Below are 24,996 nucleotides of genomic sequence, written 5' to 3' on the forward strand. Positions count from 1 at the left end.
CCTAGATTAGCTTTTGTTTTAAAAAACCATCATAACACAATTTATCAAACTGACTACATCTCTTCTTTATTGTTAAAAACAGATTAATAGATAGCTCTTGGGAGAAAAAAAGCCCCACTGGTCTGTAAAGAAAGCTGACTTGCTAACCAGAAATATCTCACCAGTGGGGATTAGCCACATAGCATGCTATTCGCGTCTAGCGCGTTAGCTTTAATACTTCTACAAACTGCATCAAATTCATGTAATATTAAAAACTCGTATCATAATATTTTACTGCTTATTGAAGTACATTTTCATTCAAGAGGCGTAACCTTTCTACTGGTTTTATTTTAGCCGAATTCAATGCTATCTTTAGCTGTGACTGTACTTAAGCTAGGTTAGCTTTATATCTGAGAACTGTTAGCTAACCTTCTTCATCCAAAAATGACTATTTGTTCCGGTAGAGTCGTTTTTTTATACATAAATATAAGCTAGCTAATATTCGATTAAAATTTGTATTTATAAAGTAAGTGTTTTAATTTAAGTGTGAAAATAACATCAATTTGTCAAGATTTAGCTAACAAAGAGCTAGCAAACTGGCTTTAACTGGTTTAAACTGGTTATTTAAGGCTATTTGCCTTTTCCTTAAGTTTAAAACAGATTGTAGCTAAAGAGATAATGAGTGGTTTAATTTTTTTGATGAAGTACGAACATAATAAACCTAAAATAAAGGATTTGCTGTGTATAAAAGCAAATTTATATTTTATATGTAGTACAAACACCAACTGTAGGACAGGTAATGGAGTTTTCTACACTTTCTTGTAGATATAGCTGCCTGTAGTTTTTAAGAAAGCCATATATATTTATTAAAATTATATATGAAAGGGAGAAAACTAGAAGTATCAAGCTTTACAAAAATATACAGTATCGTATATATTGAAAAAAGCAAATGTATGTCTGTTACTGACGGTAGCCCTGGAGCCATAGACTGTATAAAGCTTGGAGCTAGCGTGAACTTAAAGAAGCCAAAAGAAGACTTGCCTTTACTTTTTTACCTCTAAATGGTGGATGATAATAAAAGTGGTAGGCATAAAGACAATAGTCACTCAAATTCCATTGAGGTGATTTTAATTGTACAAAATGAATGATATAGATTATAACACCTAAAAATACTCTTGATCCATTTCTAACATCTGTGATTGCAATATTTTTTGCAGACCTGCAATATTTGGTAGACAGACATGTTCATTTATCACAAAAAAACATGTTAATAAAATACAATCAGCACATAACAGCCCATGTGAAACTTGTTGGAGTGGTATCCAGTACATTCTTGGTTTAGTGTTTAGAGGTGTGACTTTTTAGGAGTCAACAACATGAGAACAAAATTTCAGACATAAATAACATTACCCCCATAACCACATCTCAAGAGGATGAACAAATAAAAGTCAAGGTATCTGTAACTTGTGTGTCCTAAGTGAATGAAATGAAAGCCTGTTTTGCTCATAATCATACAATCAAAAACAAAAATTGTACGTTAGCAAACTGTTGCTATCTTGCTAATGCTTGTTGGTTAGCTACAATAGCTAGCTTTTGTAAAAAAATTAATTTTAACAGCAAATCTTTGATGATTATTTTTGTTTTGTATGACAGCTAAAAGCATCAGAAGACATCAGTTCTACAAAGAAGGCTGTAGCATTGGTGGTTAGCTACCAGTTTGCTAAAGTCAGGTAGCTGTATCCACTAATGATAAATGTTGGTACAAACTGGTACAAATACCAAAACAATACTTTAACAATCTTAAATCTGGGAATAAATTTTATCATGAAATACTTTTTCACTTTACCAAAGAAGCCTACATTTAGATTTTCTAAATTCTGACTTCAGGAACCTAAATATAAATGTAGTCATATTTTTTCTTTAAATTGCTTATTATTTAATAAAATAACATGTAAAGAAAACAAGATGGAACCAACAGCTCTAAAGAAGTTGTTGAAATATTAAATGCTATCTTTTGATAAACTATCGCTTTTCGACACTTGACACTGCTTTAATACGATCTCCTATTTGTTTCTTTGGCACTTGACAATGTTTAGAAGTGATAAAAAAATAATAATCACTGCCTAGTCCATTATGTTCTTGTAACAGAACACTTTGATGTGCGTTATAATGTACTTGACTTAAAAAATGTACTGTATATTTAAAGGCTATGGGCTGTTAAGAGGCTATGGTCCTTGGTTCAACTCCCAGAGTAATACCACATTTCATAAATACTCCAAAAGCTTACACAAAGTTGAATTTGAGAAAAAATAAACAAAGAAATTACCTTAAGAAAGATCTACTCTTCTATATTGTACAATCATACAATACAATCATTTTCATCAGAAAATACTAAAAACAATTATCCAATTTATTACCTGCTGGTCATTTCTGTGCAAAAATCCTCATGTTGAGTCAGTTTAGGTTTCACAAATCAGTGTTGGAGTAATTTGTGAAATATTTCTAAGTTGCAGTGGAGCATGAGTAGAAAGTAAACACTTCATGTACCTCATTTGAACGATTAAAGGCAGATATTGATTGGTTACATTCCTGTGTTATTTCTGATTTGATCAACAGACGTCATCAAACTGCATTAATTTCACATTTGCTCATAGAAACGTTTCAGTTGTTGATTAAACTAAGCAAAGACTTGATCTCTAGGAATGAGAACTTTATCAAAATAGAGGTCTAACTTGACCAAACCCAAAACTTTACCTGATAATTTAATATAATAACAAAGTATGACATCCTGTGCTACAAAATGCAACTTGATAGTGTTAAATGACAGCATTGCACCATGCTGAGACTCCTTCTTTCTGTTATCATTCATAGCCTGGCTTTGGGAGTCGTGCTGGAGTACAGGTGATGCTGTAGAAAAGCTAAGATCTTCCTCCAGGAGTCTTCCTGAGCGTCTGAGTGGGCTTTGGTTTTTCCTCCCCAGAGAACGATCACTGAAACACACAGTGTTATATTTGAGAAACAAATCTAATCCTAAAATAATCCCAGCATGCTTGAGTGAGAGCTTTGTAGATAATTCTCCCTAGGATCTTATCTCAACAACTCCCCAGACTTGTGTTGAACTCACCTTTCTCTTTTATGAAAGGTTTAATAAAGTTAGTCGCTCTGAAGTGAGGGGAGAAGGGCGGCTCGATGAGGTGTCCCGTGTCGGGGTACGTCAGTGTGGAGAGCAGGTGCAGGTTCCCTTGAGAACGCATCATCTGGGCGATCTGAGGGTCAGAGGTCAATCAAATAAGGCATATTTAGTTGTATGGCTCTGTTCTACATGGAATACCAAAGTCTGAGGCGGGAAGAGCACACCTTCCAAGGCAGGGAGAGCAGCAGCAAAGAACAGTGCTAGCATCAGTGATAATTACACTGGTAAAATCAGACACAGCAGAAAGGAGGAGCTGGGGTGGAGGAGGTTTACAAAAGAAAGCAACCTAAAGCAGTTTCATTACACCGCCCCTCTTGCTGTGTGCTGATTGGATGTGTAATTACCATCAATAAAATGACAAATGCACCAGACATCAACACGTTTTGCCTCAAATTAATGGGTGCAGACTTGTCCTAAGAGTCAGGTGTGTGATTGTGTGAGTGTGTGTGTACTCACGTCCTCAGCCGCCTCCACTGCCGGGGTGTTCTGATCATCATCGCCATTGACCAGCAGCATGGGACACTGAATTTTCCTCACCTAGAAGAGAACGACAGAATTGACTCTGATTGGTCAAATTCCCATAACAGCAGTAATTTATTTCTTAACAGAAACATTGACTTATTGTCAAATCAGCTCTGCCTGTTGACACTGTGGCAAAAATGTTAGAATTGAATGGGATAGAATAGAATGGAACACAATCAATCAAAACGGAACAGAATGGAACACATCAAGGAAGAACAGAATAGAACACAGCAAAGAAGAACAGAATGGAACATATCAAAGAAGAGTGAAGTGGAACACATCAAAGAAGAACGGAATGGAACACATCAAAGAAGAGTGAAGTGGAACACATCAAAGAAGAACAGAATAGAACACATCAAAGAAGAACTGAATAGAACACATCAAAGAAGAGCGGAATGGAACACATCAAAGAAGAACAATATTCCTGATAGGAAATGTGGATCCCAACTATACAGAGAGCAGGTATTCATCAAGTTAAAGTAGAAACTCATCCTCATTGGTTATTGGTGCATTGTGTACTTACGTCAGTTTTTTCTGCGGGGTCACTGGGGATTGGTAAACGCACATCTCGCCATATGTAGTAGTTGTTCTCATCGTAACGTGTCTTCAACTCCCTGTAGGTACATGGAATTATTCTAATTACTCAAACTGTTAAACATTGTGTTTATTTATGTTGCTCAAAGATCAGAACCTTACTTTTCTTGGTCTTTTTGGGCGGCAGCAATTGTTGCCCCAAATGGAAATAAGTGGTGTCCACTGATGCAAACGATGCAGTGAGGCTGGAACACAAGAAAAAATATATCAAAAGACAGACAGATGTCGAACCTGGCTCCAGGTAAATGACTAAATGTTTAAAAATAAATTTAACTCAAATATATTTTGCGTTTGTAACTAACCTTGATGTTTTTGCTCTCAGCAGCTATATGTAAAGCCAGAAGTGCACCAAGGGAAAGACCAATAATTCCTACTCTGTCTGGGATCACTTGAGGATGGTCCTTGACGATGTTAAACGCTGACTGTGCAGAAGAAGACAACAACAGGAAATGAAGAAAAACAAGGTGAGAAAAAAACTAATGTTTGCATCTGCAGGAACTGAAAACTAGAGAACAAGCTTCGGTTTCACAATGTTAAAAACACAAAGTTTTATATGAGACCCATAAATCGACTGATAGTCACATGATAATAACACAAACCTCAAAATATTGTAACTGTAGATCTGCTGTCTGGAGCTCACCCGGGGAGAAATACTCTAGCGCCAGAGATGCAAAACCATGAGACGCCAGCAAGGCCGAGCGATACTCCAACAGCCCTCCTCCACCTCCCCACATATCCAACAACCCAGGGAAGGGTCCAGGACCTGATGTATGGAGAAACTGGTTATTAGTAAAAATACTTCTAAAAGTAAATGTGTAAATGGAGTGAAGGTGTATTTGAGGTTTACCTGGAGGTATGAAGAGTGTCCCTCGCACTCCTCTCTCTTTGACCTCGATCCTCTGGACCCCTGGAGCCATGTACCACCTCTCTGTGAGCACAGAGGCCAGAGGTGACTGCTCTCTGAAGCCCTGGGTAATATGTCCGCTGTACACAGAGACATGGACCAAAATGGGGCTGGTGACGATCCTCTTTCTAAACCTGAAGGACGATTAAAAGAACGTTCTTTAAAGATGTCCGCTCTAATTTTGGGAGGTTGTAAAAAACATGTATATATAATGTAAATTAAAGGATCATTACAGCTCTTATCATCATATTACCTGAGACCTGTGCGGCTGCCTGGCTCAGGACGCAAACTCCACAACAACCCCATGGGTTCCTTTCCTGTGTACGTTCCCCCAACACTCACATCCTCTGCAGCTACAAAAGAATTGAAGCGTCAGCACAGAGGAAACAAGACAACCTGCAGGCAAACACTTGGACACTTGGACACACCTACCTGACACTATTCCTCTGTGATCACTGGTGTAGTGTCCGTAGGCCTCCCAGTAGTCCTTGTCTTCAGAGTAGATGAGAGAGTGAAGGGTTACTGGAGATGCTGGGGGCAGATTCTCCACCACCACTTTGAACGGCTCATCGACCAGAGCCCGGGTGGGGTGAACGGAGAGAATCGGAGGAATGGTCGGAGACATGGTGGCTTTGTGGACTGTAAAGAAATGTAAACACGTGTAAGTAAAGAAAGAGGAGGATAAAGTACACATGTTATCTCTGATTGTGTATCAAGTCTTCTTAAAGAGAAGACACTTTAAGAACATTCCTTTAAAATACTTCTAAACTATGAACAGTGTAGGACTTAAGCTGAATATCAAGCATGCTAACTTTGTTGTTTTGGTTCTTTTATTTAAAGCTAGGGTTGGTAATTTGAATTTAGCATTTCCTCAGAACTCGTCCATTTTTCTTTTTTTGCCCTTTTAGCAGGAGGAGCGATTACCAGTAATCGGGGTGTTAGCCCCAATTCTTTTGTTGACAGCTCGAGAATGAACACAGGAGAATTCATTCAGGTCTCAGAAACCGTTTACCGTGGTCACACATAAAGAAGTACAGCGCTGGTCTCAAAATGACAGAGCTCCCGCAGGAAATCAGCAACATGAGCTCCGAGTCCAGGATATGATAATCTTTTATAGAGTATCATCTTGAGAGGCGTTCAGTGAGGTGACAATACGCAGCCGTCTCCGTCTACGTATGTATCAAATGATACACACGTCTTCTAGACAAACCATCTATTGTTCACTAGTGTTCATTAGGAATATGATGTTTGTGTGTTGCTTCTCGGCCAGCAGCTGTCCTTGAAGCAGAGCTGATAACCACAAGTTTGTTCCTGCGTTATCAGCTGGCGGTAACACAGTGCTCTCAACTGACCTACTTACAGTACATCTTGAGGCTATAAGATATTAACAAATTAGTCAAATTATAACAGGGGTTTTGTAGTTTCTTGGCCATTCTCCAGTAAGCTTGAATCCTTCTGGTTTCTTTTTAGGCAGGCAGAACGGCAGGACTATATTTGATTGGTTCCTTCCATGAGGACCTCATGGAAGTGATTGGTTGTTGTTTTACTAGGTTTACTCCGGCTGTAGATAGCAGATTTTTTTCTAACTTTTAAAAGAAACACATCATGTATTGATCATAAAAAGTGTATATAAACCAGACTACCAATCCCACCTTGAAGTACAGACCATAGACTGTAATGGCAATAATGGACGTAGTCTCCGTGATGTCACCCATCTGTACCTGAGCGCTGTTTTGAAGCCAATCATCGGCAGGAGCCATATTGGAAATGCTAAACTCATCCCAACTTAGTGTGAGGTAAAGAGGCGGGCTTTGAGCCTCCTAGCCAACAGCTACAGTGTTCCCACCTGTCAATCAAGTCAGTCATGTCCTTATTTGGACAAAACTCGTAATCTAAATATCTTCTGTCTATCTTGTGTGTTGATAGAGAAAGTAGCTACTCAGACCTAAACAGTTTTTTGTACCAGGCTGTAAACATGTTTATTTCTGCTGTAAAGATCGTCTTCTTTGAATGGGTGTGTATGTGGTTTCTGGTGTTTCTGCAGCCAGCCTCTAGTGGACACTCAATGAACTGCAGTTTATAACACTTCCTGGGCTTGGGCTTCATATTTTGAGACCGAAGGTTGCCGCTTGGTACAGACTAAACTATAACCTGTTATCCACATATGATGAATTTCAAGGTTTCAACTTGAAGGATTTCTACATATCTTATCTTATCACCACTTATCAGTTATCATATCAGTTACTCCAATCCACTGTAGAAGGTAATATTTCTCATAACATGCCTTCATGTCAGAACTTTAGTTGCTAACTTTTATTATTGAATAATAATAATATTTGAATGCACAAAACATCTAATTTACCTTGCTGCTGCCTTACTTTATCACATTTTATTTTACTAAATTTAATATTTACTTATTTATAATTAAACATTTGTTACAGGGACCTCCCAGGTAAAGAACCAGGTGTTCTTGTATAACCGGTTGAACCTTTACAACCTTGACTTTTTCCTCGTGAAGCAGTGATTTAAAATGAGATCTGCTCATAAAACCTTTAAATTATGTCCTAATACTCTCACTGCTGTAATCTGCTGTCACTTTACCTTCTCGTGAAGTTTTCTGTCGCAGTTCAGAAACTATGAGAGGAAGTTCTGAGCAGGAACCTGCAGAAGCTCCTGTTGTTTCCTCAAACTTGAATCAAATGTTACTTCCGGTTAGGAGGAGACGTCAGCGGTTAGCAAAGTAGCCGAAATGTGCGGAACACCCACCTAACAGCTCACCATATAACCAGAGGAGTCTGTCGTTAGGGTGAAGTTGTGCATTAATCCATCACAGTAAACTTCACGGTAGCTCAAATATTAGCATAAAATCAGGAGAAAACATGGACGTGATGACGTTGCTGTCCAGTGACGGCGCGTCGCGTTCAGGTCCTGTCTGTAAAATATGATTATTCACGCTCTCTGATTTATGATTGGAAGAAAAAACACACTCAAAGTTAAGTTAGATGCTGATTTAATGTTAGAAACCCCACAAGAACGACTGACTCCTGCTCTAACTTCTTAATTTCAAGAAGTTTGAAGTAACTTTAACTTTCTAAGTCTTAGTTAAAGGGTCAATGGTGCGTTTGAGTCCTAGAGGAAACGCCGAAATCCTCTGGCATTCTATGGTTAAAGGGTTAAACAAAATGAGCGAGTTCAAAGGGCTAACTGATGGGTAAATAAAGATTATCATGTTAATATTATATATTTTATAATCAGGTATGTTGAAGTAAGTGCTCCTCTTTTATCAGATTTAATAAAATACATTTAAAAACTGAGCAGAATCTGAACCAGCAGCATTACACATTAATAAACCATGTATTTACACACTAAGACATTATTATGCAGCGCCAGTTCTTTAAAGATATGAATAAACCTGTAAAACAGAGGACTCACGGAGGCTGACGCACGTTCCTGTGAAGTTCACGAGGGCTCAGAAATCACGAGAGCTCTAGTAGACTTCCCTCTGCACGGTCCCAGGTGAGATCAGATAATGTTTGACAGAGAGGCAGCCGGACGTTCATGTATTATGAAACGTTGTGTAGGCTGTGTGTTGTAATATCTGAAATTGTACAATAATCAATACAGCAACTAATAAACTCATTAAGTCAATTAGAGGCAGATGTTAGTAAATTATTTATACACATTTAAACATATTTGAAAAAAAATTAAAGTGCTGTTATCAGAACGAGCAAATTAATAAATAAAATAAAAGTAAAAAATGTAATATAAAGTAGTGTACGTTTCTTGATTGCTGCAGGTAAATATAATTTTGTGAATACATTTTTAAAGGTTTGATTCTTAACTAGGTGAAAGTGCATACTGGACAAAGTCCTCTGATAACATCACAGCAATCAACCCTGCTGCACAGAGACATTTTTATTCACCCATAAAGGAATAAATGTATCACACACTGTCACACCATCATCTCCATACTGCAGAGTGACCCAATAAACAACATTATTACACCTAAAGAGGTCATGATCTTGGTAGTAGTAGTGTGGGAGGAAGAGACTTCAGTGAACCGGCACCTCTCTTTTGGAATCATCTATCAGTCAGGGTCCGGGAGGCAGACACCCTCTCTACTTATAAGAGTAGGCTGAAAACTTTCCTTTTTGATGAAGCTTATAGTTAGAGCTGGATCAGGCTTGGACCAACTCTTAGTGATGCTGCTATAGGCTTAGACTGACACACTAGGATCCTCTCTCTCCCTCTCTCTCCTCTGTCAGCCTTTCCTCCAGCTGCTACAACTACTACCATCTCTCTCTCTCTCTCTCTCTCTCTCTCTCTCTCTCTCTCTCTCTCTCTCTCTCTCTCATGATGTGTGTCTAAGTATAAATGATAACATGAGTTTGGTCCTGCTGGAGGTTTCTGCCTGTTAAAGGAAGTTTGTCCTTGCCACTGTAACTTGCTAAATGCTGCAAAGTGAGCTGGGACACTGACACACTGGGATCCTGTCTCCCCCATCACTTAGTTTAAAAGCCAAAATTCTGAGAAAAAGAGTCAGAATTTTTACTTTAATGACAGAATAAATTTTAAAGAATTACGCCTTCACTTTTTTTTTGCTCACCTGCCCAACGTTGTTTTTGCTGTAGCCCTTACATTCTTTCTATATTTTCATTTCAATTGTAAATATATCTATATTTTTTTAGGTTGTAAAAATTATATTATTTCATGAAATCATGTCCCCGTCCTAATATTCAAGAGTACCCTACTGCAGGCAAGATGGCGCCGCCACAACATCCACACCGGAAGTCCATACCGGAAGTCCATACCGGAAGTTACAAAGCTAAAAACGTTGCAATAACACCCACACCGGAAGTCCATACCAGAAGTTACAAAAATAAAAGCCTTCAAAAAAAATAAAAGCCTTGAAAAACAGGAACGTGAACGCAAAATAAAAGCCTTCAAAAACACGTAGGTTTAGGCGTAATTCTATGAACTTTTTTGCACTTACATTTTAATCGTATCAGTATTATTGACTAGTTGATTGACTCCAAAAGTGTATAGGCTGTTGAGAATTCAAGTTACTTAGAAGCCTGCACGAATCACTAAGTTATAGTGTTAACGTCTCAGCCATGCACAGCCTTTTGTTCCGAGTGTGTGTTGAAATACTTAAAGCTGATTATGATGCTGCCGTGATGACATCTGCATATGCCTCTCTTGTTTTGTCTGGGTCATATGTTATTTTATGTTGTGTTAGCCTGACTGTACCTCACCTGTGGTGTGTGTCCTGCCCCTGCACACCTGCTTGCCTTTGACTGATTCCCCCAGTGACCCCTCTTCCTTCCAGCACAGCTGTTCCCCACAGGTTCATTATGATAACTGTGCAGTGTGCAGGAGTCTCTTTCCATGGGGACTTGTCACATTATCTAAGTTTGCTGTAGTGTTTGTTCCAAATTACCTTGCATGCTGTCTGCCTATGTGATCACATGTATAGATTAATGAATGAATGAAATACAGATCCAGAGTAGATCCACAGTCACGAGAGAAGAGCAGAATGTTATCTATGGTGCAGGGGCGAGTGGAGGAGGAAAATGTAGAGGTGTGTGGTGACTGTTTCTTTTTTAACATAATTTGTAACACGTTACAATGACACAGTGACAGGGGTGTTCATTAACCACAAGAACAAACGGAGGGAATGGTTTCTCCTTCTATTTTGAGACATTAGATGGGCGTAAACACAGCTTGTCAAACAGTTTTATTCAGATTGAATGCTTGATGCATGTACACCAATGTCTTAACAAGATCACTTTATTTGGCGTCCATGAAAACATTGAAGTTGGAACCTTCAATTAGAATGACTAGAAAAACTGCAAATGTATACATAGCTACTGTTTCTTTCCATCCAACCCCTACTTGAAATGTAGAATTATACTTTATTTTATGTTCTTTTAATGTTATATGTATGATGTCTTAACCCTTTTGTATTGATAATGTTGTACTTGAAAAAGAACAATGCACTTTTGCTATTACAAACTCCAAATCAACATAGAATATTAGGACTAAAATATTTCAACTTGAGGCACCACTGTCAGCCACTGATGATAGATGTACAGTACACATTTCTGGGGAGCCTCTGTTGTTTTTGTGGTGAATATAGATCTCTGTGTACAGCTTGAGTGTATTTTCCCTCTTACTTACAGTCTTTTCCTTCTCATCCCCTCCCCCCACACACACTAACACTCTACATTATTCTGTTCTTCATACACAGCGGGATCTCTCTCACTCACTCTCTCTATCACAATTAGCTTTCTGCTAATTGATTTAGCAGCGACAGACTAATGCAATCAATACGCTACACGAAGAAGAAACTTCCAGTTCGACGCATCCGGCATTGGGTAGAGAGGGGGTTAAAGAATCACTTCCGGTATAGACTTCCGGTATGGACTTCCGGTGTGGATGTTGTGGCGGCGCCATCTTGCCTGCAGTAGGGTGCCTCTCCTAATATTCCTACCGTATTTCTGTGGAACTAAATATTTACAGCTCTGTGGTTCCTACCCGGACTTGTTCCTCTCGCTCACCGGTCCGTCTTCATAACTCTTCCGTCTAAAGATGGCGGAGTATCTGAATGTAGTCCGAAGGGCTTTGGGACAGATAGGAGGTCATGGAGGAGTCCGGGGTCTTCTGGTCCAGTTCTTCAGGTCAGTAGAGTGACATGTTTGTGTTTTAATAAATTAAATGTTATTTTTTAAAGTCAGAGTTTGTTAAAGGTCAGGAGAGAGACGGTGTTGTTACTGAGAGCAGTGTTAGCATGGAGGCTAACTGAGCCTGGAGCTACAGTCAGAAGAGTTAAAGATATGAGAGCTGTAATAAAGAGAGAGAGTGTGTGTGTGACTTTATAAATGTTAGGTTTTTATATATTTATCACACAAGTGCACACCTGACTGTATTTAAAATATCAGACTGTAATCCAGAGGTCAACAGTCGCTGTTCAATCTGTGTTTTGACTCTATCAGTGTCAGTGAGCAGTCTGAGATCTGAGCAGTCTCACTCAGAGAGCCTGGATGTGGTTCAGGTTTAGGCCACTTTTTTTTTTTTATATATGTATTTTTTATTGATCTTTCATGGATATAAATAAAATGATGAATATACATACACATATCCATAGTGTAGTCAAAGTTAGACTAGAAAGGAACACTTAGGGTGCTGGTGGAACTTACCAAAACACCACTAGACTGTCAACAGAAACCTCCTAAAAACAAAAATAGGTAAAAAAGAGTAAGTACAATTAAAAAAATATTATTTAATAAACAGGTGACAAAGTGCTTTACAAATGAGGAAGGTAATAAAAGAGGAATGTGAGGAATGTAGGAAATAAAACAGGGTAAAAAGGTTAAACACCAACAAAAATAAAACTATATAAAGAGGCTAAAAAATCACCGGATAAAAAAAATACAGCAAACAATGTAAGAAAAATTTGAACAAATACAAAAAAATGCATAAAAGTGAAAATAATATGTAAATAAATATATACACAAAAAATGTACCAACAAATCAAATTCCAATCAAAACAAGACAGATAACCGTTATGAAAAGGCCAATGCTAAGTTTAATAAGGGGAATAATTATTAAGACAAAGAATAACAATAAAACAGGTCAAATTACAAAAGCAGATAACAAGTCAGTCAGAAAAAAGAACTCCATAAGTGGGAAAAGAGACAAAGAGAACAAGTTAGTACAATCTACAATCTTTTCAGTTAGTACAAAAAAATGGTATTGAGTTGGAAGAAAATATTTAAGAGAGGACACTGAGTTTGCTGTTCGGACGTCGTCAGGCCTAAACTGTAAATGCTTGATCACCTCTTGTGACCAGTCCAGATTCAAGAACCACCAGCAGGGCCCTGCTAGAAGACTTCAGGCCGCAGTCAGGCTCATAGGGAGTTAGCAGTTCACAGATAAAGGACGGAGCTTGATGATTTAAGGCCTTAAAAGCAATCAGTTCTATAACTCACGGGTAGCCACTGAAGGGCAGCGAGGACTGGGGTTGTATGATTGCTTCTCTTGGGATGTGTTTAAAGTCTGGCAGCAGTGATTTCAATCAGATGCGATCTTTGGATTCTGGATTAAAGTGCATGTAAATAGTCAAGTCTGAAATAAATAAATGCATGAGTGACTTTTTCTAAGTCTGAGAGAAAGAAACCTGATTTAGTAAACACTCTCAGCTGAGTGAAACAGGACTGCATAACTCTTGGTTGGAGCTGACCTCTGCAGACCAGGAACATCCTATAAGAGTTTCAGTTTTGGAGATGCTCAGACTCGGTCATCGAGCTGTCACTGGCTGGCATTGTCACGTCCATACGGTTTCCCATTTTGCCAACATTTAAGTTTAACACTTGTGCTTTGAGAAATGATGAGCACTCAGTGAAGAAACCTACCCAACTACGCCCTCTACTGACAGGTTTAGCAGCCTACAACAAGCCTGACATTTCCCCCCAAAAGGTGCCTTTAAAAATGGATGATCAATATTGTTCACTCCACCTATCATTGGTTATTACTGATTGTGAATGTAAGTGCATCACAAGCCTTTTGTCTGTCGATTTGACTTCAGTTTTTCATCTGCAGGGCGAATGATGTGAAGACGGGAGCCCTGATCGGCGTGGATAAATATGGGAACAGATACTTTGAGGACAGCAAGCACTACTTCTTTGGTAAGAGAAACAAATGCTATCTTTTTTTTTTTAGTGCCCTGATGTAAAAAATCTGTATCTGACCGATCTGCTTCATGATGCTGGATGTGTGTTTTTGTAACTAATCTCTGGTCTGTGTTCAGGGCGTCACCGCTGGGTGATCTACACAACGGCCATGAACAATAAGAACACCATGTGGGAGGTGGACGGCAGCATGGTCCCAGCTGAGTGGTAAGATCTGCAGTTCATACAGATGATGACAGATTGATGAGGCTGTTCATGATTTGTGGGAGAACATTTTAGTGTTATAAAGATCATCTATTAATATTCTGTGTATTAATCCTTCCTTCTTCGTCTCTGCTCTCAGGCATCGCTGGCTGCACTGCATGACAGACGACCCCCCGACCACACATCCACCCGTACCCAAGAAGTTCCTTGCTGACGTCCACCAGATCAACGTGAGCGGCAGCTCCCAGCAGTACGTGCCCTACCCCACCACCAGCAAGAAGATCCACGAGTGGGTCCCTCCCAAAGCTGGAGCTCAGTGAACTCTGACCTCATATTTGTAAATTATGTTACCCTGCCGATGCACCCGACACGCCCTCAATAAAATCTCTATACAAACTTTAATGATGAGAGTGAGTGAAACTTTTTCTTACTTATTGAATTCACTTATTGAGATTAAATCAAATGTTTCCAAAGATGCCACATTAATGAGTTCATCAGGATTGAAAAATAAACAAGAGGCAAACATTTTTATTTATTGTTAACTTTCAAAAAGCTTCATTAAAAAGGTGGTGCAGTCCAGAGAGTACGATCTTCTGTATCTGAAGGTTCAAGGTTTCTTGATTAGTACCCAAGACTATTAGTACCTGGACCCTGAGGAGGTGGTGGCTGACAGGAGAATTATGGCCAATCTGTCGTCTTTGATGGACATTTCTTTTCTATATATATTCTTGTTGAAATTCTTGTTCTGTACACCTTTTTGTTTGCTGCTGTAACTCCATGAATTTCCCCGTTGTGGGACGAATAAAGGAGTATCTTATCTTAAGAAGGTGAGTTGGTTAACCCACTGCTGGGTGCTGCAGGAGCATACACGCCAGACTAGAAGTGCATATGTGTAGCTTTACAGATCATTGAACCTGTTGGGCAAGACTTGGAGTAAAAAAGATATGAAGGAAATTTAATTTCAAGGGTTTAAAAAAACAGTTTCATCCATCTGTGCATCTGTCAGCTGAACGTTTTGACATGCATTACTGCAATGAAATCATGATCAAACTCCACGTCAAAAAGTCTCATGTTTTATTGTGCAGGACTTCATTTCCTTGCCCTGTAAAAGAAAACTTGACACACAAATTGACTAACCTGAAGACTTCCTCTCACTCAGCCAGGTTGATTTTGATTTATATACTCTCAGTTACATAAAGCTTGAATGTTCTTATATAAACTGTTGTTACCAAGTGTAACAAAAGAACAGATCTTCAGCCTGTTTTGTCCAACTAACAGTCCAGACTTCAGGGTGGTTTGTTGTACCAGAGAATAAGATAGAAGCAGAAAATCCCCAGTTAGGAACCTGAAATCAGAGAGTGGTTGACCTCGGTTCAAATCACAATAACCATTCATGATCGTTTTAAAAGCTGGCGACCAAAGGATTAATCTAATGATCATCAGGAGTTGGCTGGTGAAGCCTTTCCAGCCTACATTTCCCTGAACATTTTCCTTGATTCTCCCACTGCTGAAGATGTGGAGTTTACAGCACTGAGTCTCTGCTGCCTGTTAGTCACTGTGTGGTTATGCTGAGTTGGGGGAAAGCTGCACCGTGCTACATTTCACACTGAGGTGTGTAGAGATCCTCCAGAGCTGCCTGCTCAGACTGCAAGTGTCTGAACATCAGCATGGGTCAGTGCCAGAGTTCCTGCTGCACTCCAGGAGAGGAGGTGGGTGCGTTCTTGAATTTTACTTCAACTTTTTGAATATTTTTAATAAGGAATATTGCATTTTCCAGCTGTTAATCTATGTTAAAGTTCAATCAGGCTACGTGAGCTGAACTAAAGTCGCAGAATACCACTGTCCTTTCATTAAATCTCATTTTCATGAAGGCTTTGATGCACAATTTGTATTTTTACGTGTTTAAGAGATGGGCTGATACAACTTGGCCATGTTTAAAGATAGTTTGTGGTGCATTTAAGCAGTTTACAACATTTATATTTATAGATTGAGTGAATAATTAATAAAAAACACCTGTTTGACTTTAAATATTCAGCTACAGCCTCCAAACAAGTAAAACAAGTTGGATCAATAACTCCCTTCAACATAATAATCTTATCTGGAGGGAAACATCAATTTGATTTGATTTAGAGATGTCAGTTTGTCCTTTACTGTTATATAACAAGTATAATTAGAAATAACACTTCAGTCTAATATGTTAAAAACTTTTAATAGATAGTCATGACACCATTAATTCCCACAGTTCTTTGGTTTGTAGCTCACTTTATCTGAAATCAGGATATTTTATCTCAGCTGTACTGAGAACTTTAGTATTTTAGCATTAAGCTAGCACTAGCTTAAGAACAGCCGTTAGCCGTTAGTATTTTATAAATAATCTGTTTTAATAACGTCTTCTTGATATAAAAGTTTGAAAAGCCATTATAAACTCCATTATTACGGTCAATGTCCAAATGATAAGAATGTCCGCTATACTTTTTGCGTACTTTATTTAATAATACTCAGCTAATGTTAGCCTGCTAACGCGCTAGCTAAACCCTAACTGTAAACAGATGATACTGATAGCATAGCATGCTACTGTTAGCCTAGCTTAGATACAGCTTGTTTAGCCGTTAGCAGTGCTCTCTTCAAAGGCTCATTTGAGAGTAAAATTTAAATTAATTGACATATTTCTCAGAATATTATAAAGTGTGTTGTTTTTTGTGTATTACATATATATATTTAATCAAATCTACATTTTCCCTAAAACATTTCTTGTTTATTGAATGTATAATGCAGATTTGGTTGTTTTGTTTTTAGTGTTCTTTTTACTGTATCTCTTTGTTCACCATAAGTTAACAAATTTTATGTAAGTTATACAAAATCAACAATAAGAAAAAAACAGTAATAATAAAAACCGGTACAAACAAAAAGGAAGGTGAACAGAAGAAAAGAGTGTAAATAAACAGAAAAATAAATAGATAAAAAGCATTACTATTCCTCTTGGTGATGTTTAGAGGTTAACATGTAAAGTTTTTCATGTCACAATATTTCCTTACATAATCATACATGATGTACATTAGAAATAGAGGACATATTAATTGAACATCAAATATCATCATAGCCGTCTTCTCCCATCATTACCAGAGAGGGCATTTTCACCCAAAAATACATTTTTGAGGGCAGATTTACCTCCTCTGGTAAAATAGTAAAGTACACATAATACTGGGCTCTCTTAGTGAACTCTGTTTTTAACACATCATTTATACATTTGACTATACCAGAAAACCTTTACAATTTCACATTCAGACAACATGTGGATCGATGTGCTCTGCTTCATTAAAAGAAATGAAATTGTTATTTATTGTTCCATGATAAACAATTACCATGCTAAAATAATTAAAGCCTACTTAAAATATATGTTTGGATAAACCAGTATTTGTTCAACAGCAAGTAGCTCAATATAATGTATGTCAAATAACTGCATTGTGTTGGAACTGAAAGAGGACAATATAAAACCTGATTTTACAGCTAGAGCTGCACTTGCATGAATGTAATTCATACAAAACTCTTCTAATTGTTAAACAATATATTAGAAATAATAAAATAGAGTATTGTTTCACCATCTCACTCAGGCTTTTCCCGGTTAGATTTTAAATTAATGAATAGCATTTTGAGGGGTGGCTTTTCAGCGAAGTCATCGTGAACTAAAAACTGAATCTTTAATTCACCATGCTCTCTGAAGTGTTTACATGATGCATAACTGATATTTGTGTTTGGCACTTGAGTGATTGAATTATTGTCTTTCTTGTTTCAGGGGTCTGGACCTTGTACATGAGAAGGTTCACCGTCTCATCACTTCTCTTTCGAGGGGATGGATGGATGGAAGAAGAGGAAGAAAGTCTCCTAAATGCAAGTCCCCACACTCTCTCTGTAATGGTATTTAATGGCCAACAGGGGGCACTGTTCCTCCTACTTCATGTGTGTGAGTCAGCTGTTTGAGTGCAGGATCAGTGAGAGAGAATGAAAAAAGGCTCTGGGCATCATCTTGAGTCAGCATTTCAGTGAACAATACTCTCCAGTCTTTATTTAGAAACCGGAGCAGACATCCAAAACCCCTGAAATTAATTAAGAATAATGAGCTGGAAGTGCTTTGACGGAGAACAAAAAGCCCTGGAGTGTGGAATGTAATGCTCTCAGGCTAAATTCATTACATTTGTAAGCAAAGAATAGTTTTCTGCTGTTTGTTTTTTTCTGCGTCTCAGAGTAGCTGAGAGGTATTCTCTGATTCATCCTCTGCAAAATGGAGCAGATAATGTGTCTCAGTCTTAAGTTGCTGATGCAGCGGTATGATGGAGTGGCAGCTGCTAGTGATGCCAGCTGGGCACCAGGAAGAGGCTAAAGAGGGTCATCTTGATGTCCAGACACACTCCACGTCTGGCTGTTGTTCCTCTTCCATCTTCTGTCCTGCCAACTGTCAACTCTCCTAAATATATCCATCATCCTCTCCTCCTCCTCCTTCTCCTCCGTTTAACATCACTGTCTCTGGCTTCTTCTCCTCTCTCCCCTGCTTTTTCCTCCTGCATCTTTCATGCTCGGATTCCTGCCCTGCGTGGCTTTTAAGAGCGTGAGATCCTTAATGAGGGTTTTGAGGCTTCCCATTTTCACTCTAATTCTCTAAATGTTTGCCGTGCCTAATGGGGCGCAGTGGGCGCCTTGGGGTCTTTCATTTTAAGGCCTCTTCTGAGTGTTTTGCATAAAAAAATACCAAAAATGAACCACTTCTGTCCACTTTCCATGTGTGTGTAAGAGGGAGAAACTCAGGGCTAGATGTTGACAATTAAAGGTCACAATTTTTGTGTTTTTTTCTGCATTATGGTCGTTGTTTATTCAGATGTTTTGTGTGCAATGTGTCACATATTGTGATAAATTTGTGGAATATCTTGGTGATATTCTCCACATGTACACACCTTAAACTAATTAGAGTTCACTTTGTTCTTGAATTAGATCGATAAAGCATATTGTCTGACATTTTTTAGGACAGGCACCAGTTTGGCTCAACGTTTTGGGTGTGTGCCCCATGTACCGAGGCCAGAGTCCTCATTGAAGACCGAATCCATCACAGCAGTGCATTAAATGCTGTCCCATTTTGAAGGCTCCTCCAAATGCGGCCGGCAAAAGTGTCCTATTTTTCCCAGGTTTGGAGGACGCATCAGGTGCATCCCTCAAGGCCCAACATATCCCATGATTCTTTGCACGCCAATTGATACAAGATGGGAACTTTGAAACGGCAGAAAAATACACTCTTAAATAACAGTTGTTGAGTGGTTTCAACTCAATAGCAAGCTGTATAAATGTGACAAAAGCAAGCCAGTGTAACATCAGACTTCCACCTGATCCGTGTTTGTACCGTTTTATGAGACCTGTCCGGTCTGGTAGCAGGACCGCCGGACAGCTGGAGTCATGTGACCGAGGTTTTCTCCTCCTCCTCTCCTCATCCATGTTGTCTTTCTGGTCCTCTGAAAACCTCTGACCTGTTGACTCCAGGCCTGGCTCTGCTCATCATGACTTTGGTTTGTTGTTGTAGTTAAGTGAAATACGATCTGGTGATAACACAGAGTGTTTTATTCTGAAAATTAACCGGATGTTTTCATTTTGTTTTGGTGAAACCTGACTTCCTGTCCCGCTCCATCTGCTCTGTTGAGATCTGATGCGTCGTGCTCCGGCATCCGGCAACAAATAGAAGTCTTGTGTATCTGATCCTGAGGGGCTCCGACCTGCCGGATCAGAGACGCAGCCGGAACGCAACAGAGCGGATCCAGTGGAAGTTAACACATTGACTAGAATATAAACCTTTCAGACCTGAAAATCCTCCGTAGACTAGACTGTCTCATTTCTTACCTGGCTTAGGTTAGCAGAGCTAGCACCACCATGCCTGTGCTGGTTCCTCATGTCTCTGGTGGAGTGGTTGTATGTCAGTTTAACCAGACACAGCCTACATCCAACTTTATCTCCATTTAAAGATCAACATACTGACAAACCACGCCGTGCTACCAGACGACATCTATCACCTGTGCTCCTTTACATCCAGGCAATAGAGCTAAAGTGCTTTTTGGCAGCAGTAAGAATCATTAAGTCAACTAAAGGTGCACATATTTCATGTCCAAGGTCTTATTTTATGTTCAGTAATGGCTGACATAAAATCTGTCCTGTGTTTTATCTGCACTAAGACATGCTGCACTGCTGAAAAATGTCGATGTTTGAGAGGAAACGAAGCCGTGCAAGTTTTTAAAGAGCTTGAAGAAATGTTCTTCTTCACATTCCTCAGCTGAATGACAAGTAACAACACTGACCCTGCTCCCACTCCCACTCTCAAAGGATGCCTGTGAGCAGGAGTGGGAGTGGGTGCAGAGTCCAGCGTTGGTCACACACACACATACACACACACACACACACACACACACACACACACACACACACACACACACACACACACACACACACACACACACACACACACACACACACAGAGAGACTGTTATCTGGCTCTGCAGATTAGACGTCCGATCAGAGTCATCCTGCAGAGAGTGTGTTCCCCTCAGGGAGCGTGTCTGGCAGGAGATTTCTGCACTACCTCCACATTCCCACACTCATGCTCTCCCCCCCTTCTTTCACCGTCCGTCCTCATCTCTCCATCCTCTCCCTGCTCCGTCCTGATTGGCAGCAGAGTGTGCCCATGCAGATAGGGATCATAGAATTTCCGACTCAGGCTGCCTTCAGTCCTTTTAAGGTGGTGTTTTCCTGACGGGGCAGAAGTGTGTGAGAACAGTCCGGGGACAGGAGAGCTTGGGAACGCACCTCAGGACGAGGAGGCAGGTTGGGATTAAAGAAGCCTGAGGAGCTGAAACAGGAAGGAAATATTTCTAAATAAGAGGGTTGTACACACACACACACACACGAGGAGGAGATACAGAGGCAGACACACACTCCTCCTTCCCTCACTGGGTCGTCCTCACACTTCAAAGAGGCAGACAGAGCTCTCTGATGTGCGGGGTTCCCTCCTGAAGCTGCTCTTTGACCTCAGGCTGTGAGGAAGAGGAGGCATGAGGAAGAACCACAGCGCAACACCGCTCATCTATGTCACAGAGGTTAGCATTCACATTTCTTTCTGCTCTGCTTTTTCTTTGATTGTCTGTGTCTCCGGCTTGAGAGGAGAGCTGTTAAAGGTCAGATGGCGTCACATGGGATCAGCGAGGCGTTGTTGCACTTTTGAACTTGACTTTTTTTACGGGGTCACATGTGGAGCTGGAGGTGTAAAAGTTTCCTGGGTGCTCCTTTAAAGAAGCAAAGGTCTCTTCTCCAGTTTGTTTTATTACAGCCATGCTAATAAAGAGTCCTGTTGTGTTTTACAATCCCACATAATCAGGAAGTTGCTTTTAAGCAGTTAGAGTCTGACAAGTTTCACCACGTCTCTGTGTCTGTTAGTGTGTGGTTGAAGCGTGTGATTGGCTGTCCCGCTGAGGTAACTTCCAAGGAATGTGTCCACCGAGCCATAGATTATGATTGTGCCTGTTTTCATTTCCTCTTTCTCTCAAACCTCAACTCTTCTTTCTGCCTCTGCGGTCATGTTTGAGTTCCTCCTGTCTCAGTCTGTCCGTCTCCAGCTCTGCTCCGCTGAAAGAGGAGCCTCTCTCTGGATGGTCGCGGCGCTCTGGGCTGCCTGTATTGTGCTGACACTCTGAGTCTAGCGGTATGCACACAACAAAACGCAGTAAATCTGATGTTATGTAACCCTCCCAGTATAATGGAGCTCTTCCTGTCAGGCCTTTTAAAGTCCACAAACAAGAAGCAGCTCTGCAGCTTGTTTACACCCTCCTCAAGGTCTGCAAACTTCTGCAACACGTCTATAATCAGCCCTGATGAGTGTTTTCACAGCTTTCTGTAACCCTGATATGTCGTCAAACTTTCTGTGTACATTGTGTCTGCGAAGCTTCAGAGACGCAGAAGCCCCCCCGACTGTTCAACGTGGCTGCATCCATCAGTTTCCCATGGTAACCCTGGTCATGTCTCAGACACTCAGCCTGCAGGACCTCGGTGTGAGCTCTGCTTTTATTACCTCCCCTGCTCTCTCTCATTAAGCCGCCTGTTTATCCCATAACAGAGGACGTATCTCTGAGGACGTCACAGTGGAAAGTGTCAACATCTCCATCCTCTGCTCGTACAGATCCTTCACTCCGTCTGTGTTTGTGTTCTTTGTGCTTTTATCCCGGTGTGCCCTGCAGTCAGCTCAGGAAGGTTTGATGCAGGTGAGGATGTTTCTGCAGGTTTCACAGCGAGGGGTTACTTTAGGTCAAGATGGTGACAGGAGGAGGTGATTAAGTGATGTCAGCAGAATCAGCATGTTGAATACAGCGTGGTAGCTCACTTTAGCTGTTTTGCTTTTAGTTCTTATAGGTTGGGGTTCCCAAAGTGGGGGTCAGGACCCCCTCGGGGGTCACCAGACACAAAAGGTGCATTTCGGCAAGAGTTCCGGGATCTTTTAGCCCCCAGAACTACTTTGCCCGGAACTAAAAGGTTCCTGTGCCCTCATTGTTGTCTGCGTTCCAACCGCGTTAAGAAATAAAAGGCTGCCATACTCCATCAAACTTCTCAGTTGATCCTCGTAGTGTGTACCTTATTTTTTCTATTTTGAGATAATGCATGATCTCACAAATCCACCTGCTGAAAGTAGGAGGACGCTCACTCTTCCAATTCAAAAGTATGAGAAGCCAAGCGAGAAGGGCTGAGCAGGCTCTGAGACTCAACTGCACTTTAGTCAGAGAGGGTTCCCCTGATAGCACCCCAAAAAGACCCAGAAGAGGACATGGTGTGATAGTTTGACCTGTGATCTCTGAGTATACATCAAATACTGCAGACCAGAATGTTTTGAGGTTTGGACATGACCAAAAGGTGTGAATAAGACTGGCTGGGGCTTGTTTGCACCTGTCACATGGAGGGCTTCTTTCTGGAAAGCTTGACCTTTGACATGTGGAGGCGGTGAAATGAGGGATTCTGCCAGCGGTAATGACACGCTGTTTACTGCATACACAAGAGGAGTTTACAGAGTAACACTGAGACTCAGACTGAAGGAAAGACAGGAGAACCTTCCAGACTCGACCCCCTCTAAAACCAGATGACACATCTCTTATCCCAATAAATACATTTCTTCTCTCTCTCGTTAGAAAAGTTATTTAACCCTTTACAAGAAGATAGAAGTGTTAACTAAAGCAATATGTGAATATTTATTAAACACTCAGGTAATGTTGAACCAAACTTTCCGAAGTGAAAGCTCTTGAACACACCAAAGTCAGAAGAACCACTTCTCAACTCAGAGTCTGGGACGTCCGAGCAGCACTTGAATGCAGCATCAGGCTCCAGATTCAGTCAGAGCTTTGAAAAGTGAGGAATCAAAGGTGTTGTTACATCCATTACAGATCTCTGGGAGTAAAACCAACAACTCCAACACTTTGAGCTCCGTTAGACGGCTGATAGGATCCAGCTAAGACTGAAGAGTGTCACAGATTTTCCCAGCCTTCATGTTTATTTACTAAATGTCTTATTCCAACCGACCTTCAGTCCACACTCATCCTCAGGAGACGAACAGCAGACAACCTGAACACACCGTCATTAACCTCAGGCCTCTCTCTCAGCCCCGCTACACTGAGTGCTACAGTGTGTGTGTGTGTGTGTGTGTGTGTGATGTCCCTGATGATTATCACCCCTGACAACGACCATGAAGATCTGTTCAACCTACATCTGCCAACACACACACACACACACACACACACACACACACACACACACACACACACACACACACACACACACACACACTGTAGCACCCGTCATCCTCTGGTCACTTTACATTTCTCATCATGTAAGTCATGGATGCATGGAGCAATTTGTCTCCTTGACAACAAGAGATGATGCGGGCAGCCACTGGTTTTCATTTCACCCTGCTGGTTGTTTGGTGGACGTAGCTGAAACACAACAACATGCATATATTCACGTTTGTGGACAAAGTTTCCTCCAAATTAAAATCGAATCTAGTTTCCTGAAACATTGAAGCTCTGTAGTCTTTAAAAAAATGTTTCTAACCCAGCTCCTAACTTCTCAAGTCTGATATGAATGAAGAGACGACGTCATGACGATGATATCTAACACTGTGATAATGAGAGTCAGGACTTTTACTGTTATACAGATCTGATGAATATCCTGCTTAACAGTGTGAAATCAATATTGTGTTCACCTTTAATGACGTTAAAACAAGGCCGAGCATTAATCAGTGACATTTACTCTGTGTGTGTGTGTGTGTGTGTGTGTGTGTGTGTGTGTGTGTGTGTGTGTGTGTGTGTGTGTGTGTGTTTTGTAATTAGAGTCTGTGAGGACAGCACAGAACATAATCACCACCCTTTCTCTGTGACATTATGAGTAATACTGCAGCAGGTATTACAGGATGTATTTATAATTAACCTGTCTTGTTGAATCAAAGTTAGGCACAGATGTGCGTGTGTGTGTGTGTGTGTGTGTGTGTGTGTGTGTGTGTGTGTGTGTGTGTGTGTGTGTGTGTGTGTGTGTGTATGTGTGTGTGTCAGTAGCCTCTGGTTACCCACTCTACAGGAGGAAACATGCTTTGCACAGTATGCTCACAGGCTCTCGTCCTCTCCTTCCCGTCGTCTGTTTAATCAGAGAATCATCAGAAAGCGTTCCTCCCCTCTGTTTTTAATTTCATAATCACTTTATGAACTCGCTCTTTAGTAAAGTCAGTTTCTTGTTGTTGTACAGCAGTAAGTCTCGACTTTATGAAGGCGTTAATGTTCCGTTTGATCTCAAGCTGTTTCAGAGAGCTGATGATAAAACTTTATGATCGTTCTGAGAGCTCTGTGTGAGACTGC

The 24,996-nt window shown here is 40.3% G+C and overlaps 3 protein-coding genes across 6 annotated transcripts in view; 2 read left to right on the plus strand and 1 right to left on the minus strand.

The window, feature by feature from the left end:
- Positions 1 to 1,090: 1,090 nt before the first annotated feature.
- LOC117805214 (peroxisomal succinyl-coenzyme A thioesterase-like) lies at positions 1,091 to 8,750 on the minus strand. Of its 3 annotated transcripts, XM_034673878.1 has the most exons (12): positions 7,971 to 8,027; positions 7,794 to 7,881; positions 5,625 to 5,831; positions 5,446 to 5,545; positions 5,136 to 5,326; positions 4,888 to 5,051; positions 4,591 to 4,710; positions 4,391 to 4,473; positions 4,218 to 4,308; positions 3,629 to 3,709; positions 3,104 to 3,245; positions 1,091 to 2,969 (listed from the first exon to the last, which is right to left on the minus strand). In XM_034673878.1, exons 1-12 carry the CDS (start codon positions 8,010 to 8,012, stop codon positions 2,845 to 2,847), a joined length of 1,434 nt encoding a protein of 477 aa, XP_034529769.1. In that variant the 5' UTR covers positions 8,013 to 8,027; the 3' UTR covers positions 1,091 to 2,844. The 3 variants fall into 3 exon arrangements, with proteins under 3 accessions (XP_034529769.1, XP_034529770.1, XP_034529771.1); XM_034673879.1 differs by lacking the exons at positions 7,794 to 7,881; positions 7,971 to 8,027 and adding an exon at positions 8,625 to 8,750; XM_034673880.1 differs by lacking the exon at positions 7,794 to 7,881 and having other exon boundaries at positions 7,959 to 8,080.
- Positions 8,751 to 11,729: 2,979 nt separating this feature from the next.
- On the plus strand, positions 11,730 to 14,488 carry ndufa12 (NADH:ubiquinone oxidoreductase subunit A12). The gene is made up of 4 exons (XM_034673881.1): positions 11,730 to 11,872; positions 13,794 to 13,879; positions 14,002 to 14,089; positions 14,226 to 14,488. Exons 1-4 carry the CDS (start codon positions 11,784 to 11,786, stop codon positions 14,404 to 14,406), a joined length of 444 nt encoding a protein of 147 aa, XP_034529772.1. The 5' UTR covers positions 11,730 to 11,783; the 3' UTR covers positions 14,407 to 14,488.
- A 1,020-nt stretch (positions 14,489 to 15,508) lies between these two features.
- Positions 15,509 to 24,996, plus strand: part of tmcc3 (transmembrane and coiled-coil domain family 3) — a 62,270-nt gene continuing 52,782 nt past the window's right edge. Inside the window, exons 1-2 of one of the 2 annotated variants that reach the window (XM_034673637.1) lie at positions 15,509 to 15,799; positions 17,880 to 17,974. In XM_034673637.1, coding sequence (XP_034529528.1) covers positions 15,754 to 15,799; positions 17,880 to 17,974 — 141 coding nt within the window. In that variant the 5' untranslated portion in view covers positions 15,509 to 15,753. The remainder of the gene's footprint in view (positions 15,800 to 17,879; positions 17,975 to 24,996) is intronic. The other variant, XM_034673638.1, reaches the window with a different exon arrangement.

The sequence above is a fragment of the Notolabrus celidotus genome, chromosome 21 (assembly GCF_009762535.1).
Source record: "Notolabrus celidotus isolate fNotCel1 chromosome 21, fNotCel1.pri, whole genome shotgun sequence".
NCBI lineage: Eukaryota > Metazoa > Chordata > Actinopteri > Labriformes > Labridae > Notolabrus > Notolabrus celidotus.

Coding starts and splice junctions, on each gene's coding strand:
- LOC117805214 (XM_034673878.1), bottom strand. CDS start 8,012: ATGCACAACTTCACCCTAACGACAGACTCCTCTGGTTATATG. Junction 4,711..4,887: donor TACAGTTACAATATTTTGAG/GTTTGTGTTATT, acceptor TCTTCTGCACAG/TCAGCGTTTAACATCGTCAA. Junction 3,246..3,628: donor CAGTGGAGGCGGCTGAGGAC/GTGAGTACACAC, acceptor TCTGACCCTCAG/ATCGCCCAGATGATGCGTTC.
- ndufa12 (XM_034673881.1), top strand. CDS start 11,784: ATGGCGGAGTATCTGAATGTAGTCCGAAGGGCTTTGGGACAGATAGGA. Junction 11,873..13,793: donor CTTCTGGTCCAGTTCTTCAG/GTCAGTAGAGTG, acceptor TTTCATCTGCAG/GGCGAATGATGTGAAGACGG. Junction 14,090..14,225: donor AGCATGGTCCCAGCTGAGTG/GTAAGATCTGCA, acceptor CTCTGCTCTCAG/GCATCGCTGGCTGCACTGCA.